At 46.8% G+C, this 18,112-nt stretch overlaps 1 protein-coding gene across 1 annotated transcript in view; it reads left to right on the top strand.

Annotated features, from left to right (window-relative positions):
* The window catches only part of LOC121847234 (calphotin-like), a 174,946-nt gene extending 157,312 nt beyond the window's left edge, over positions 1-17,634 (top strand). The window contains exons 6-7 of the mRNA XM_042327611.1: positions 4,021-4,195; positions 17,472-17,634. Coding sequence (XP_042183545.1) covers positions 4,021-4,195; positions 17,472-17,634 — 338 coding nt within the window. The remainder of the gene's footprint in view (positions 1-4,020; positions 4,196-17,471) is intronic.
* Positions 17,635-18,112: the final 478 nt, after the last annotated feature.

Genomic DNA, 18,112 nt, shown 5'->3' with positions numbered 1-18,112 from the left:
GAACATGTTGGTCAGGATGGATGGATGGATGGATGCTATAGGAACACGGGTCAGGATGGATGGATGGATGCTATAGGAACACGTTGGTCAGGATGGATGGATGGATGCTATAGGAACACGTTGGTCAGGATGGATGGATGGATGCTATAGGAACACGTTGGTCAGGATGGATGGATGGATGGATGCTATAGGAACACGTTGGTCAGGATGGATGGATGGATGGATGCTATAGGAACACGTTGGTCAGGATGGATGGATGGATGGATGCTATAGGAACACGTTGGTCAGGATGGATGGATGGATGCTATAGGAACACGTTGGTCAGGATGGATGGATGGATGGATGCTATAGGAACATGTTGGTCAGGATGGATGGATGGATGCTATAGGAACACGTTGGTCAGGATGGATGGATGGATGGATGCTATAGGAACATGTTGGTCAGGATGGATGGATGGATGCTATAGGAACACGTTGGTCAGGATGGATGGATGGATGGATGCTATGGAACATGTTGGTCAGTTGGATCAGGATGGATGGATGGATGGATGCTATAGGAATACGTTGGTCAGGATGGATGGATGGATGCTATAGGAACACGTTGGTCAGGATGGATGGATGGATGGATGCTATAGGAACATGTTGGTCAGGATGGATGGATGGATGGATGCTATAGGAACATGTTGGTCAGGATGGATGGATGGATGGATGGATGCTATAGGAACACGTTGGTCAGGATGGATGGATGGATGCTATAGGAACACGTTGGTCATGGATGGATGGATGGATGGATGGATGCTGGAACACGTTGGTCAGGATGGATGGATGGGATGCTATAGGAACACGTTGGTCAGGATGGATGGATGGATGCTATAGGAACACGTTGGTCAGGATGGATGGATGGATGGATGCTATAGGAACATGTTGGTCAGGATGGATGGATGGATGGATGCTATAGGAACACGTTGGTCAGGATGGATGGATGGATGCTATAGGAACACGTTGGTCAGGATGGATGGATGGATGGATGCTATAGGAACACGTTGGTCAGGATGGATGGATGGATGGATGCTATAGGAACACGTTGGTCAGGATGGATGGATGGATGCTATAGGAACACGTTGGTCAGGATGGATGGATGGATGCTATTGGAATACGTTGGTCAGGATGGATGGATGGATGCTATTGGAATACGTTGGTCAGGATGGATGGATGGATGGATGGATGGATGCTATAGGAGCATAGGATGGTTGGTGGATGGATGGATGGATGGATGCTATAGGAACACGTTGGTCAGGATGGATGGATGGATGGATGCTATGGATGGATCAGGATGGATGGATGGATGGATGCTACACCTCGGTCAGGATGGATGGATGCTATAGGAGCACCTCGGTCAGGATGGATGGATGGATGGATGGATGCTATAGGAACACGTTGGTCAGGATGGATGGATGGATGGATGCTATAGGAGCATCTCGGTCAGGATGGATGGATGTCAGCTTGGGGCTCGCTGTTTCACTCTCTCTGCAGATCTCTCAACATGGCCTACTGGGGTTATGGATGGATGGATGCTATAGGAGCACCTCGGTCAGGATGGATGGATGGATGGATGGATGGATGCTATAGGAACACCTCGGTCAGGATGGATGGATGCTATAGGAGCACCTCGGTCAGGATGGATGGATGCTATAGGAACACCTCGGTCAGGATGGATGGATGCTATAGGAGCACCTCGGTCAGGATGGATGGATGCTATAGGAGCACCTCGGTCAGGATGGATGGATGCTATAGGAACACCTCGGTCAGGATGGATGGATGCTATAGGAACACCTCGGTCAGGATGGATGGATGCTATAGGAACACCTCGGTCAGGATGGATGGATGCTATAGGAACACCTCGGTCAGGATGGATGGATGCTATGGATGCTATGGATGGATGGATGGAACACCTCGGTCAGGATGGATGGATGGATGGATGGATGGATGCTATAGGAACACCTCGGTCAGGATGGATGGATGGATGGATGGATGCTATAGGAACACCTCGGTCAGGGATGGATGGATGGATGGATGGATGCTATAGGAACACCTCGGTCAGGATGGATGGATGCTATAGGAACACCTCGGTCAGGATGGATGGATGCTATGGATGGAACACCTCGGTCAGGATGGATGGATGCTATAGGAACACCTCGGTCAGGATGGATGGATGCTATAGGATGAACACCTCGGTCAGGATGGATGGATGCTATAGGAACACCTCGGTCAGGGATGGATGGATGGATGCTATAGGAACACCTCGGTCAGGATGGATGGATGGATGGATGGATGGATGCTATAGGAACACCTCGGTCAGGATGGATGGATGGATGGATGGATGCTATAGGAACACCTCGGTCAGGGATGGATGCTATAGGATGGATGGATGGATGCTATAGGAACACCTCGGTCAGGATGGATGGATGGATGGATGGATGGATGCTATAGGAACACCTCGGTCAGGATGGATGGATGGATGGATGGATGCTATAGGAGCACCTCGGTCAGGATGGATGGATGCTATAGGAGCACCTCGGTCAGGATGGATGGATGGATGGATGGATGGATGCTATAGGAACACGTTGGTCAGGATGGATGGATGGATGGATGGATGGATGGATGCTATAGGAACACCTCGGTCAGGATGGATGGATGGATGGATGGATGCTATAGGAACACGTTGGTCAGGATGGATGGATGGATCCTATAGGAACACGTTGGTCAGGATGGATGGATGGATGGATGGATGCTATAGGAATACGTTGGTCAGGATGGATGGATGGATGGATGGATGCTAGGAACATGTTGGTCAGGATGGATGGATGCTATAGGAGCACCTCGGTCAGGATGGATGGATGGATGCTATAGGAACACCTCGGTCAGGATGGATGGATGGATGGATGGATGGATGGATGGATGGATGGATGCTGGATGCTATAGGAACACCTCGGTCAGGATGGATGGATGGATGGATGCTATAGGAACACCTCGGTCATGGATGGATGGATGGATGGATGGATGGATGGATGCTATAGGAACACCTCAGTCAGGATGGATGGATGGATGGATGGATGCTATAGGAACACCTCGGTCAGGATGGATGGATGGATGGATGGATGCTATAGGAACACCTCGGTCAGGATGGATGGATGGATGGATGGATGGATGCTATAGGAACACCTCGGTCAGGATGGATGGATGGATGGATGGATGGATGGATGGATGCTATAGGAGCACCTCGGTCAGGATGGATGGATGCTATAGGAGCACCTCGGTCAGGATGGATGGATGGATGGATGGATGGATGGATGGATGGATGCTATAGGAACACCTTGTTCAGGGATGGATGGATGGATGGATGGATGGATGGATGGATGGATGGATGGATGGATGGATGGATGGATGCTATAGGAACACGTCAGGATGGATGGATGGATGGATGGATGGATGGATGGATGCTATAGGAACACGTTGGTCAGTGGATGGATGCTATAGGAACACGTTGGTCAGGATGGATGGATGGATGGATGGATGGATGCTATAGGAATACGTTGGTCAGGATGGATGGATGGATGGATGGATGCTATAGGAACATGTTGGTCAGGATGGATGGATGCTATAGGAGCACCTCGGTCAGGATGGATGGATGGATGCTATAGGAACACCTCGGTCAGGATGGATGGATGGATGGATGGATGGATGCTATAGGAACACCTCGGTCAGGATGGATGGATGGATGGATGCTATAGGAACACCTATACACATGTTTGCTTGATGTCGAAATGGCTTTACAGATAACATTTGATTGATTGACTAAACGACTGATTGACTGAATGATTGATTTGTTGGTTGATTTATTGATTAGATTGATTGATTGATAGATTAATTAGATTGGTTGGTTGATTGATTGATTGTTGATTTTTTAATTAGATTGGTTGGTTGGTTGATTGATTAATTTGATTTATTGATTCTGCTCTAGCTGTCACCCCCTGTCAGGTGAGTGCAGCTGTACAGCAGGATGGGCGGGGCTCTACTGCAACGAGACCTGTCCACCTGGTTACCACGGCGACGGATGCAGGTTGCCATGCAGCTGTTCCCACGGGGCCGACTGTCACGGAGTCACTGGGGCCTGCGTCTGTGCCCCTGGTTACATGGTGAGTTCTTCTTCCTCTTCTTCTCCTAGGTGTGCTGACCTCCTTTTTGATTGACCAATTAGCCATCCAGTAGCACAAATCACCAATAAGCCAATAGGAAAGCACTATAGTAGTCCCAGGTCCCTGAGTGGCTAAAACAACAGCAGAGCATTAATCTGCGTCCCTGTGGCTAAGCCAATAGGAAAGCACTATAGTAGTCCCAGGTCCCTGAGTGGCTACAACAACAGCAGAGCATTAATCTGGGTCCCTGTGGCTAAGCCAATAGGAAAATGTTAAGTACCTCAATGGACAGTAAAGGCAATCACTCTACAAACTATCATCACCGTGCCCTAAGGAAATCACAAATATTATGGACACATTAGAAATAGTGGATATTTGGAGACTAAAGAACCCAGACCTAGTGAGATATACATGGAGAATTAATCAAGCTAGTCATCTTGACTACTTTCTTGTCTCTTTCTCTCTTGCATCAAAGGTTAAACAAGTTTTAATAGGAGGCAGAATGCGATCAGATCATCATCTAATCGGCCTTCACATAACTGTCATAGATTTTACACTTGGACGGGGATATTGGAAATTTTATCAAAGTTTAGTGGAGGACAACTTATTTTTAACTAAGACAAAATCATTTATAACTGAATTTTTTTATTTTTTTTTATATAATATAGATTCAGCAAATCCCCTTATTGTTTGTTTAAATGTACCTTCAGAGGTCATTCAATTCAATATTCATCAATAATAAAAAATAAGTTTCTGTCTAAAGAGCCAAGACTAACAAGGGACATCCCATGAACTAATAGAACAGGTAGACAGCAATATAAACGATACTAGAGATACAAAATAAGTTGTAGGAAAAACAAAAAGAACTTGAGGAACTTATTCAGAAAGATCTAATGTAATCTATTCCAAAAATAAAGCAAAATAGATGGAATATGGAGAAAAATTCTCAAAATTCTTCCTGAATCTCCAATACAGGAACGCTAACAAAAAGAATTTACAGAAACTTGTTACTGAAGACAGAGTCATCTATGATTCTCCGAATTATATTTTAAAAGAGGAAGCTAAATATTTTAGGCAGATGTTCTCTTTTCCGTCTCATCCTCTCCCACTGAATGAAGATTACGGTAAGGAATTCTTTGCAAATAATATTTAAAAAATGGAAAATTAACAAATGTACAGAAAGATCAGTGCGAAGGCCAAGTTACAGAGGAATAACTTTTTCAGTCTGGAAAAACCCCAGGGCTTGATGGCATACCGGTAGTATTTTTTTGATATACTAAGAGCTCCATTGTTAGATTGTTTTAACTACTCCTATAGAAATGGTAGTCTGTCAGGTACTCAGCAGGAAGGTCTGATTTCTCTATTATTAAAACAAGACCCAGATGGAAAATATAAAGACCCAGTCTATCTAAAAAACTGGAGGTCCCTTACACTTCAATGTTGTGATGCAAAAATACTAGCGAAATGCATTGCACTCAGAATTAAAAGGGTTTTAGCAGGTATTGTTCATTCTGATCAAACAGGTTTTTCACATATAATATCACATATAATATCGTACATGGATGTTAAATACTACTAGAAATAATAGAACATCATGAAACATATAAGAAGCCAGGAATGGTATTTATAGTTGATTTTGAAAAGGCTTTTGATAAAGTAAGACTGGATTTATTTATAAATGCCTGGATTTTTTCAATTTTGGTAATTCTATTTGAAATGGTTAAAAGTACTGTATAGCAACCCTAGGTGTAAAATAGTAAATAACGGGTACTTCTCAGAGAGTTTGAATTGTCAAGTGTAGTTAAACAAGGGTGTCCGCTGTCACCATATCTATTCGTTATGGCCATCGAAATGCTAGCTATTAAAATCAGATCCAGTAACAACATTAGAGGATTAGAAATCCAAGGCTTAAAACCAAAGGTGTCCATGTATGCCGATGACTCTAGTTTTATATTAAGTCCGCGAGCTAGAAACCTACAATGATCCCTGCAATGTCTCCTTGAAGATCTAGATAACTTTTCTGTACTCTCTGGACTAAAACCTAATTATGATATTATGATATTACGTATTGGATCTTTAAAAAATAAAACTTTTACATTACAGTTTACCTATGTAAAGCGCTGATGGTGAAGTCGACATAATTGGTATTTATATCACAACATATATAAATAAGCTCTTCAATAGAAAACTTGTAAAAATAGACAAGATCCTGCAACCATGGTGACGTAAATACCTGTATATTTATGGAAAAAATTGCCCTGATTAACTCCTTAGTCATATCTCAGTTTACTCACTTACTTATAGCGCTGCCTACTCCTGATGATTCATTTTTTCAAAACAAATGAGCAAAAAATATTTTGCTTTATCTAAACCCCAAAATATATTATATTTTATATTTATATTTTATATTTACCCCAAAACATAAATAAACAAGATAAAACGTGCTTATATATAATATATATAATATGAACTGGGTGGGTTGAGATTATGAAATATAAAAGCACTAAACCTCTCTCTAAAACCTTCACTTATTCAAAAGTTTTACTGCCTTTGTGCAAATTGCCATGTCTCTCGATTAATTGAAAATTATACTTTTTTCAAAGTATCTCTCTTTTTTTTCAAACAAGCATTGCCGAGCTACAATTTCAATTTAATCCCCCTGAAAAGATAGAAAAAATATTACAAATAAATACAACAAACATTATGGTTTGAACTCAATTGTGCTGGTTGATAAAATACCTGTATTTATTGAAAAAGGGTATTTTGTTGTTAAATGATATTGTAAATTGGAATGGCAGAGTTATGTCCTTCATGGAGTTATCAGAATTGCTCAATCCAAGAGTGCAACCAATTGATTACCCCCAAAATTGAGGAGGCAGGTGGCAGCAGGAGGAGGTAGGGAACTGGCCTTTCTGCCCAATATAAATGATCAAAACTGGCAGAGGAATAAAAATAGCATAAATAGGTAAAGTATACCAGTTTCATATTAGGACCAGGATGTTGACAACTGTGCCACACAGATTGCAAAATAGTTGTGAAGAGATTTTTGATGTACTGATTCCATGGTACAGGGTGTATGAGTTGATATATAAAACAACACAAGATTCAAGACTTCGTGCTTTTCAGCTAAAAGTATTATTTTGAATTCTTGCCACCAACAAAATGTTGAATATTTGGGGCATAAAATCATCGAAGATCTGCAGATTTTGTTGTGAGGATACAGAATCAATAGACCATTTATTTTGGTATTGACCTCAGGTAGCCTGTTTCTGGTCTCAGGTTCAGGAATGGCTGAAAATGCAGAACATTGATCTAAAATTGACCCTAGAAGTAGTACTGTTAGGAGATCTGGAGAGACCGGGTCAGTCAATTACTAAACTACTAATACTCTTAGTGAAAGTATTTATCTTCAACACGCAGTCTGTGGATTCTATTCAATTAGATAGATTGAAATTGTACTTTAAACATCACAGCACAGTTGAAAGATATGTGTTGCGTAGAAACCTGAAGTGGGTGTCCAGCAGAGATAGATGGGATGGGCTGAGGGTGGCCAGCAGAGATAGATGGGATGGGATGGGATGGGCTGAGGGTGACTAGCAGAGATAGATGGGATGGGCTGAGGGTGTCCAGCAGAGATAGGTGGGAGGGGCTGAGGGAAGCTGAGGGTTGGTATGTAGAATTGGAGACAAGTGGGAGTGGAGTTGCTGTGTGGGCGATAGAATGATGGTCAAAGATAAAAGTAAATAAATTAAAGCAAAATAAAACATAATAAAAGTACATTTGAATGACACTGAGGGACAGTGTTTTTACAACGAATGCTGGTTTGCCTGAGGCTGATGCCATGCAGGTGTTTGTACACATGCATATACACACACTCTCATTCAAATCAACACATACAAGAACACACACACACATGTAATAGTGCCAGACATGCACACAAACATATACAGTTGGCATTGCTGTTATGATTCCAGTTGTCCTTGTTGTCCTTTGTTTTAAATGTATTTATTTATAACAACAACAAAACATGTGCTTGTTTTTTTCTGTCTTTTTCTTTTTTTCTTTCTTGGGGGTGGGGTTCAGTTCTTTCTGGTTGGTTGTTCTCTTGCATTGGGGGTTCTTGGGGGGGGTTCTTGGGGGTGCATTGGGGTTCATTCTCTTGGTTGTTGGTGCATTGGGGGTTCTTGGGGGTGGGGTTCATTCTCTTGGTTGTTGGTGCATTGGGGGTTCTTGGGGGTGCATGGGGTTCATTCTCTTGTTGTTGGTGCATTGGGGGTTCTTGCATTCTCTTGGGGGGTGCATTGGGGGGTTCTTGGGGGTGGGGAATATAATTCATTGCATTATTTATTTATTAGCCTGGTGGGAGATTCGGTCAACATGCCCTTGAGCAGGACATTGACCCTGGATGCTTCTGTGTGTTTCTCTGAATGGGAGTCTGTTGGATGCCTGGTGTGATGAGGTTGTTGGATGCCTGGTATGATGTAGTTGTTGGATGACTGGTGTGATGAGGTTGTTGGATGACTGGTGTGGTGTAGTCGTTGAGGGGTTTCACTTCATTGTATGTTTCGGATATTCCATTTTTTTTAAATATTTTTTATTAATAAATTAAAAAGGGAAGCAACCATAGTCCCATGTCCCTGAGTGGCCAATCACTAGGCCAGTAGTATTGAGTTATTTCTTTACAACCATAGTCCCATGTCCCTGAGTGACCAATCACTAGGCCAGTAGTATTGAGTTATATCTTTACAACCATAGTTCCATGTCCCTGAGTGGCCAATCACTAGGCCAGTAGTAGTCCCATGTCCCTGAGTGGCCAATCACTAGGCCAGTAGTATTGAGTTATTTCTTTACAACCATAGTCCCATGTCCCTGAGTGGCCAATCACTAGGCCAGTAGTATTGAGTTATATCTTTACAACCATAGTCCCATGTCCCTGAGTGGCCAATCACTAGGCCAGTAGTATTGAGTTATATCTTTACAACCATAGTCCCATGTCCCTGAGTGGCCAATCACTAGGCCAGTAGTATTGAGTTATATCTTTACAACCATAGTCCCATGTCCCTGAATGGCCAATCACTAGGCCAGTAGTATTGAGTTATATCTTTACAACCATAGTCCCATGTCCCTGAGTGGCCAATCACTAGGCCAGTAGTATTGAGTTATATCTTTACAACCATAGTCCCATGTCCCTGAATGGCCAATCACTAGGCCAGTAGTATTGAGTTATTTCTTTACAACCATAGTCCCATGTCCCTGAGTGGCCAATCACTAGGCCAGTAGTAATGAGTTATTTCTTTACAACCATAAAGAAATAACCAGTTATTTCTTTACAAATCTCTATGTTTGATGTAAAGGGGCAGGTTATATGTATATTATAGAAAAGTCCAGACACCTTTTATGTGATTTCACTTGTTTTTGTTCAACTTTACCCCAAACAGCAAATCACTTCCTAATCCTCATTGTACAGTATGGGGGCCCTGAAAAAACATGGACAAATTCTCCAAAAAACGTAAACGTATTGTGATGTCATTAGAGCTCGGAATGGTGTCATTCCAAACTTTATCCGCAAGTTAAATTACAAGTTAAATTACGAGTTCAATTACGAGTTCAATTACGAGTTCAATTACGAGTTCAATTACAAGTTCAATTACGAGTTCAATTACGAGTTCAATTACGAGTTCAATTACGAGTTCAATTACAAGTTCAATTACGAGTTCAATTACGAGTTCAATTACGAGTTCAATTACGAGTTCAATTACAAGTTCAATTACGAGTTCAATTACAAATCGATGGAAAGTGGTGTTGGGGGAAAACATACGATATTATAAAATCCATGTACCAAAAAAAAAACAGGTGTGTGGTTAAAAGAGGTTAAATAGGTTAAATAGGTTAAATAGGTTGAATAGGTTGAATAGGTTAAATAGGTTGAATAGGTTAAATAGGTTGAATAGGTTAAATAGGTTAAATAGGTTAAATAGGTTAAATAGGTTGAATAGGTTGAATAGGTTGAATAGGTTGAATAGGTTAAATAGGTTGAATAGGTTGAATAGGTTGAATAGGTTAAATAGGTTGAATAGGTTGAATAGGTTGAATAGGTTGAATAGGTTAAATAGATTGAATAGGTTGAATGGGTTAAATAGGTTGAATAGGTTGAATAGGTTGAATAGGTTAAATAGGTTAAATAGGTTAAATAGGTTGAATAGGTTGAATAGGTTGAATAGGTTAAATAGGTTAAATAGGTTGATTAGGGAAAAAACACATGTCTTTCCACAGGGCCGTGGGGTGAGACAGGGATGCAGCTTGAGCCCCATCCTCTTCAACATATATATTCACGAATTGGCGAGGGCACTAGAACAGTCTGCAGCACCCGGCCTCACCCTACTAGAATCTGAAGTCAAATGTCCACTGTTTACTGATGATCTGTCTCCAACCAAGGAGGGCCTACAGCAGCACCTAGATCATCTGCACAGATTCTGTCAGACCTGGGCCCTGACAGTAAATCTCAGTAAGACAAAAATAATGGTGTTCCCAAAAAAGGTCCAGTTGCCAGGACAACAAATGCAAATTCCATCTAGACATCGTTGCCCTAGAGCACACAACAAAACTATACATACCTCATACCCCTAATCATACCCCTAAACATCAGCGCCACAGGTTACTTCCATGAAGCTGTGAACGATCTGAGAGACAGGCCTTCTATGCCATCAAAAGAAACATAAAACTTGACAATTAGGATTTGGCTAAAAAAATAATTGAATGAGTTATAGAACCCATTGCCCTTTATGGTTGTGAGGTCTGGGGTCCGCTCACCAACCAAGACTTCACAAAATGGGACAAACACCAAATTGAGACTCTGCATGCAGAATTCTGCAAAAATAACCAAACACCTCAGCAAAAATAACAAAAAAACACCAATTAATGCAGAGCAGAATTAGACCGATACCCGCTAATGATCCAAATCCAGAAAAGAGCCGTTAAATTCTATAACCACCTAAAAGGAAGCGATTCCCAAACCTTCCATAACAAAGCCATCACCTACAGAGAGATGAACCTGGAGAAGAGTCCCCTAAGCAAGCTGGTCCTGGGGCTCTGTTCACAAACACAAACAGACCCTACAGAGCCCCAGGACAGCAGCACAATTAGACCCAACCAAATCATGAGAAAACAAAAAAGATAACAGGGTGTAACATTACTGTATGCCAGGATGCAGCCAAGTCATTTGTGTCTCAGTGACCAAACCTCCTTCCTTTACCCATGAGGCCAGGCACCAGTTAATTGCCTGTTGATCTGGGGATGAGCTGAAACCTCCCTCCTCTTCTTCCACTTCGCCATGTCTCTTCTTTCTCCTCTTCCACCTCCTCCTCTTCTACCTGCTCCTCTACCTCCTCCGCCTTTTCCTCTTCCACCTCCTCCTCCTCCTCCTCCTCCTCCACCTCCTCCTCTTCCACCTCCTCCTCTTCCACCTCCTTCTCGTCCACCTCCTCCTCTTCTACCTGCTCCTCTACCTCCTCCGCCTTTTCCTCTTCCACCTCCTCCTCCTCCTCCTCCACCTCCTCCTCTTCCACCTCCTTCTCCTTCTCCTCTACCTCCTCCTCTTCCACCACCTTCTCCTCCTCCACATCCCCCTCTAACTCCTTCTCTTCCACCTCCTCCTCTTCCACCTCCTTCTCTTCCACCTCCTCCTCTTCTACCTGCTCCTCTACCTCCTCCGCCTTTTCCTCTTCCACCTCCTCCTCCTCCACCTCCTCCTCTTCCACCTCCTTCTCCTTCTCCTCTCCCTCCTCCTCTTCCACCACCTTCTCCTCCTCCACATCCCCCTCTAACTCCTTCTCTTCCACCTCCTCCTCTTCCACCTCCTTCTCTTCCACCTCCTCCTCTTCTACCTGCTCCTCTACCTCCTCCGCCTTTTCCTCTTCCACCTCCTCCTCCTCCTCCTCCACCTCCTCCTCTTCCACCTCCTTCTCCTTCTCCTCTACCTCCTCCTCTTCCACCACCTTCTCCTCCTCCACATCCCCCTCTAACTCCTTCTCTTCCACCTCCTCCTCTTCCACCTCCTTCTCTTCCACCTCCTCCTCTTCTACCTGCTCCTCTACCTCCTCCGCCTTTTCCTCTTCCACCTCCTCCTCCTCCTCCTCCACCTCCTCCTCTTCCACCTCCTTCTCCTTCTCCTCTACCTCCTCCTCTTCCACCACCTTCTCCTCCTCCACATCCCCCTCTAACTCCTTCTCTTCCACCTCCTCCTCTTCCACCTCCTTCTCTTCCACCTCCTCCTCTTCTACCTGCTCCTCTACCTCCTCCGCCTTTTCCTCTTCCACCTCCTCCTCCTCCTCCTCCACCTCCTCCTCTTCCACCTCCTTCTCCTTCTCCTCTACCTCCTCCTCTTCCACCACCTTCTCCTCCTCCACATCCCCCTCTAACTCCTTCTCTTCCACCTCCTCCTCTTCCACCTCCTTCTCTTCCACCTCCTCCTCTTCTACCTGCTCCTCTACCTCCTCCACCTTTTCCTCTTCCACCTCCTCCTCCTCCTCCTCCTCCTCTCCACCTCCTCCCTCTTCCACCTCCTTCTCCTTCTCCTCTACCTCCTTCTCTTCCACCTCCTCCTCTTCTACCTGCTCCTCTACCTCCTCCACCTTTTCCTCTTCCACCTCCTCCTCCTCCTCCTCCACCTCCTCCTCTTCCACCTCCTTCTCCTTCTCCTCTACCTCCTCCTCTTCCACCACCTTCTCCTCCTCCACATCCTCCTCCAACTCCTTCTCCTCCACCTCCTCCTCTTCCACCTCCTTCTCCTTCTCCTCTACCTCCTCCTCTTCCACCACCTTCTCCTCCTCCACATCCTCCTCCACATCCTCCTCCAACTCCTTCTCTTCCACCTCCTCCTCTTCCACCTCCTTCTCCTCTACCTCCTCCTCCTCCACCTCCTTCTCCTCCACCTGCACCTCCTTCTCCTCCACCTCCACCTCCTTATCCTCCATCTCCTCCACTTCTTCTTCCTCTTCCTGTGATTTCTCCTTCTCTTCCTCCCCGTCACCACACCCCCTCTCCTCTCAGCCCTTAGATAACAACGGGAACAGAGTAGAAGTGCCATTGTTAGCAGTATTAAAACCGTCATTTTGAGAACAGAACAAAGGCTACTGTGAACTGATTGACAAAAGTGTCATTCCCAGACCGAAGCTTTCATGTAGGGCGCCGAGGGAAGAGAGAGAGAGAGGAGGAGAGGAGGAGGAAGAGAGGAGGAGGAGGAGGTGTGGGGGGAGGTGGAGGAGGAGGAAGATGAGGAGAGGAGGAGAGAAGGAGGTGTAGGGGGGGAGGAGGAGGAGGAGGGTAGAGGAGAAGGAATGGGAGAGGAGGAGAGGAGGAGGTGGGGCGGGGAGGTGGAGGAGGGTGTAGGGGGAGGAGGAGGAGGAGAGAGGAGAAGGAATGGGAGAGGAGGAGAGGAGGAGGGGGAGGTGGAGGAGGTTTAGGGGGAGGTGGAGGGAGGAGGAGGAGGAGGAGGAGGAGGGAGGAGGAGGAGGTGGAGAGGGGAGGTGGAGGAGGTGTAGGGGGAGGAGGAGAGGAGGAGGTGGAGGGAGGAGCAGGAGGGAGGAGAGGAAAAGGAAGGGGAGAGGAGGAGGGGAGGCGGAGGAGGAGGAGGTGGAGGGAGGAGGAGGAGGAGAGGAGAAGGAAGGGGAGAGGAGGAGGAAGGGGAGAGGAGGAGGAGGAGGTGGAGGGAGGATGAGGTGGAGGAGGAGTGGAGAAGGAATGGGAGAGGAGGAGGAAGGGGAAAGGAGGAGGAAGGGGAGAGGAGGAGGAAAGGGAGAGGAGAAGGAAGGGGAGAGGAGGAGGGAGGAGGGAGGCGGAGGAGGAGGAGGTGGAGGGAGGAAGAGGAGGAGGAGAGGAGAGGGAAGGGGAGAGGAGGAGGGAAAGCGGAGGAGGAGGTGGAGGGAGGAGGAGGAGAGGAGAAGGAAGGGGAGAGGAGGAGGAAGGGGAGAGGAGGAGGAGGAGGTGGAGGGAGGAGGAGGTGAAGGAGGAGTGGAGAAGGAAAGGGAGAGGAGGAGAAGGAAGGGGAGAGGAGGATGAAGGGGAGGGGAGGAGAAGGAAGGGGAGAGGAGGAGGAGGAGAGGAGAGGAGGAAGGGGAGAGGAGGGGAGGAGGAGGTGGAGGGAGGAGGAGAAGGAAGGGGAGAGGAGGAGGAAGGGGAGAGGAGGGGAGGAGGAGGTGGAGGGAGGAGAAGGAAGGGGAGAGGAGGAGGAAGGGGAGAGGAGGAGGAGGTGGAGGGGGGAGGAGGAAGGGGAGAGGAGGAGGAAGATGAGAGGAGAGACCCTTTAAGATACACCATGTTCTGCCCCTGGCGCCCAGTGTCCTTTCCTTTCCTCCGTTTAAACTCTGTCAAGATGAGCGGACACACACAGTGCTGAGCTGACAGCTGGGTAGCAGACAGAGCAGAGTCCCGGTGAGGAGAGGCACAGAGGAGGCTCAGGGGCGAGTCGGTGAGGAGGAGCGAGGAGGGAGTCCCCAGACACACAGGACTCTTCTATGGCGCTAATTAGTACTCTAAATCATACTGTCAGCTGTCACTCAGGACAGAGAAGAGAGAGGAGAGAGAGAGATGGAGGGGAGAGGACCCAGAGACACAGGGCTATGATCATCAGGGCTGAGAGAAAGAGAGAGAGAGATGGAGGGGAGGGGACCCAGAGACACAGGGCTATGATCATCAGGGCTGAGAGAAAGCGAGAGAGAGAGAGGGGGGATCTTTATAGGTGCTGCTGTGCTCAGCCATTTTAAAGCAGAGGAATTATAATGACCCTGGCCTGGTGTGACTACAGAGGAGAGGACCGGGTGGAGGGGTGGAGTAGTGGAGGGGTGGAGGAGTGGAGGATGGAGTAGTGGAGGGGTGGAGGGATGGAGGAGTGGAGTGGAGGGATGGAGGAGTGGAGGAGTGGAGGAGTGGAGGGAAGGAGGGATGGAGGAGTGGAGGGATGGAGGAGTGGAGGGGTGGAGGAGTGGAGGGATGGAGGAGTGGAGGGGTCGAGGAGTGGAGGGATGGAGGAGTGGAGGTGTGGAGGAATGGAGGGATGGAGGAGTGGAGGGATGGAGGGATGGAGGGATGGAGGAGTGGAGGGATGGAGGGATGGAGGAGTGGAGGGATGGAGGAGTGGAGGATGAATGGATGGAGGAGTGGAAGAGTGGAGGATGGAGTAGTGGAGGATGGAGGGGTGGAGGAGTGGAGGGATGAAGGAGTGGAGGAGTGTAGGAGTGGAGGATGGAGGATAGAGGAGTGGAGGATGGAGGAGTGGAGGATGGAGGAGTGGAGTAGTGGAGGATGAAGGAGTGGCGGATGGAGGAGTGGAGGATGGAGGATGGAGGAGTGGAGGATGGAGGAGTGGAGGATGGAGGAGTGGAGGGGTGTTTTCCACCAGCAACATACAACATAGATAGTTCTACAGTATGTTCATGGTATCGCTAGTGAACTAAACATCTTGCTGGTATTTTCCATATGAAGTCCATGAGGACTTGCCAGACAGTGACGTTGAAGAGAGTAGCCAACCGAATCGCATCGGTAAAGAGAGTGACTCATCAGTAGCCAACCGAATCGGTAAGAGAGTGACTCGTCAGTAGCCAACCGAATCGCATCGGTAAGAGAGTGACTCGTCAATAGCAAACCGAATCGGTAAGAGAGTGACTCGTCAGTAGCCAACCGAATCGCATCGGTAAGAGAGTGACTCGTCAGTAGCCAACCGAATCGCATCGGTAAGAGAGTGACTCGTCAATAGCCAACCGAATCGGTAAGAGAGTGACTCATCAGTAGCCAACCGAATCGGTAAGAGAGTGACTCGTCAGTAGCCAACCGAATCGGTAAGAGAGTGACTCGTCAGTAGCCAACCGAATCGCATCGGTAAGAGAGTGACTCGTCAATAGCCAACCGAATCGGTAAAGAGAGTGACTCATCAGTAGCCAACCGAATCGGTAAGAGAGTGACTCGTCAGTAGCCAACCGAATCGGTAAGAGAGTGACTCGTCAGTAGCCAACCGAATCGGTAAGAGAGTGACTCGTCAGTAGCCAACCGAATCGCATCGGTAAGAGAGTGACTCGTCAGTAGCCAACCGAATCGCATCGGTAAGAGAGTGACTCGTCAATAGCCAACCGAATCGGTAAGAGAGTGACTCGTCAGTAGCCAACCGAATCGCATCGGTAAGAGAGTGACTCGTCAGTAGCCAACCGAATCGGTAAGAGAGTGACTCGTCAGTAGCCAACCGAATCGCATCGGTAAGAGAGTGACTCGTCAGTAGCCAACCGAATCGCATCGGTAAGAGAGTGACTCGTCAGTAGCCAACCGAATCGCATCGGTAAGAGAGCCCGTTTATTTGACTCACCTATTTAGCATACTGGTAGGCTTTTCGACGATTATGCGCAGATAAATAATGAAAACATTCAATGAAAGACGGTGAATATTCTCCTCACTTGCAGGAACAGAGAGATAGCTTCTCTCTCTCCAAAAATATGATAAAAGAAAACAGATTTAATTGTTTTTAAAAGCTAATGATACTGATATGATATGAAATATATTCATATACATTCAGATCTCTGTTGGAGGTATCTTGCTATTTTGTTTGGTTCCGGACCGTTCCGACCAACATTTTTGTGTACAGAGGGCTCTGTGAATGGCGCAACATCAATTGCTGTGCACTCCGTGACAGTTCTGTTTGTCCCGCTTCACATGCTGTTCTCCGCTCTCCTCTGAAGTGCAGTATGTGCTATCTGACACAGCATTTGCATAGGGAGCGACACGTCACATTTTCTGGCCTATCCACACAAAGGATTGAACTCCCCGGTCTGTGAACCTCGCAGCTCCACTTAAATGGCATATGAAATGGGAGACTAGTGATCACAGTAGACACATGTCACTGTGATGTTCTTAGATGATGCTCTGTGTCTTCGAGGGCTTTTACGGTCCTAGTTGCTCCTCAAGTTGCTAACTAACTACTCTTCCTCTCTCCTCTTCTCTTTTCTTCTCCTCCTCTCCCCTCCTCCTCTCTCCAGGGAGATGACTGCTCTTCTCTATGTCCTCCGGGGCTATACGGTCCTAGTTGCTCCTCAAGTTGCTAACTAACTACTCTTCCTCTCTCCTCTTCTCTTTTCTTCTCCTCCTCTCCCCTCCTCCTCTCTCCAGGGAGATGACTGCTCTTCTCTATGTCCTCCGGGGCTATACGGTCCTAGTTGCTCCTCAAGTTGCTAACTAACTACTCTTCCTCTCTCCTCTTCTCTTTTCCTCTCCTCCTCTCCCCTCCTCCTCTCTCCAGGGAGATGACTGCTCTTCTCTATGTCCTCCGGGGCTATACGGTCCTAGTTGCTCCTCTACCTGCTCCTGTCATAACCACGCCCCCTGCTCCCCCATCGATGGATCCTGTAGCTGCAGAGAAGGTACAGTACACCCCAGGGGACATAGCTAATACAACAGACTGACTCACCCAGGGGACATAGCTCATACAACAGACTGACTCACCCAGGGGACATAGCTAATACAACAGACTGACTCACCCAGGGGACATAGCTCATACAACAGACTGACTCACCCAGGGGACATAGCTCATACAACAGACTGACTCACCCAGGGGACATAGCTCATACAACAGACTGACTCACCCAGGGGACATAGCTCATACAACAGACTGACTCACCCAGGGGACATAGCTCATACCCAGGGGACATAGCTCATACAACAGACTGACTCACCCAGGGGACATAGCTCATACAACAGACTGACTCACCCAGGGGACATAGCTCATACAACAGACTGACTCACCCAGGGGACATAGCTCCTACAACGGACTGACTCACCCAGGGACATAGCTGACTCACCCAGGGGACATAGCTAATACAACGGACTGACTCACCCAGGGGACATAGCTAATACAACGGACTGACTCACCCAGGGGACATA

The sequence above is a fragment of the Oncorhynchus tshawytscha genome, linkage group LG01, assembly GCF_018296145.1.
Source record: "Oncorhynchus tshawytscha isolate Ot180627B linkage group LG01, Otsh_v2.0, whole genome shotgun sequence".
Lineage (NCBI taxonomy): Eukaryota > Metazoa > Chordata > Actinopteri > Salmoniformes > Salmonidae > Oncorhynchus > Oncorhynchus tshawytscha.
This window is presented reverse-complemented; position numbering and strand designations above follow the sequence as displayed.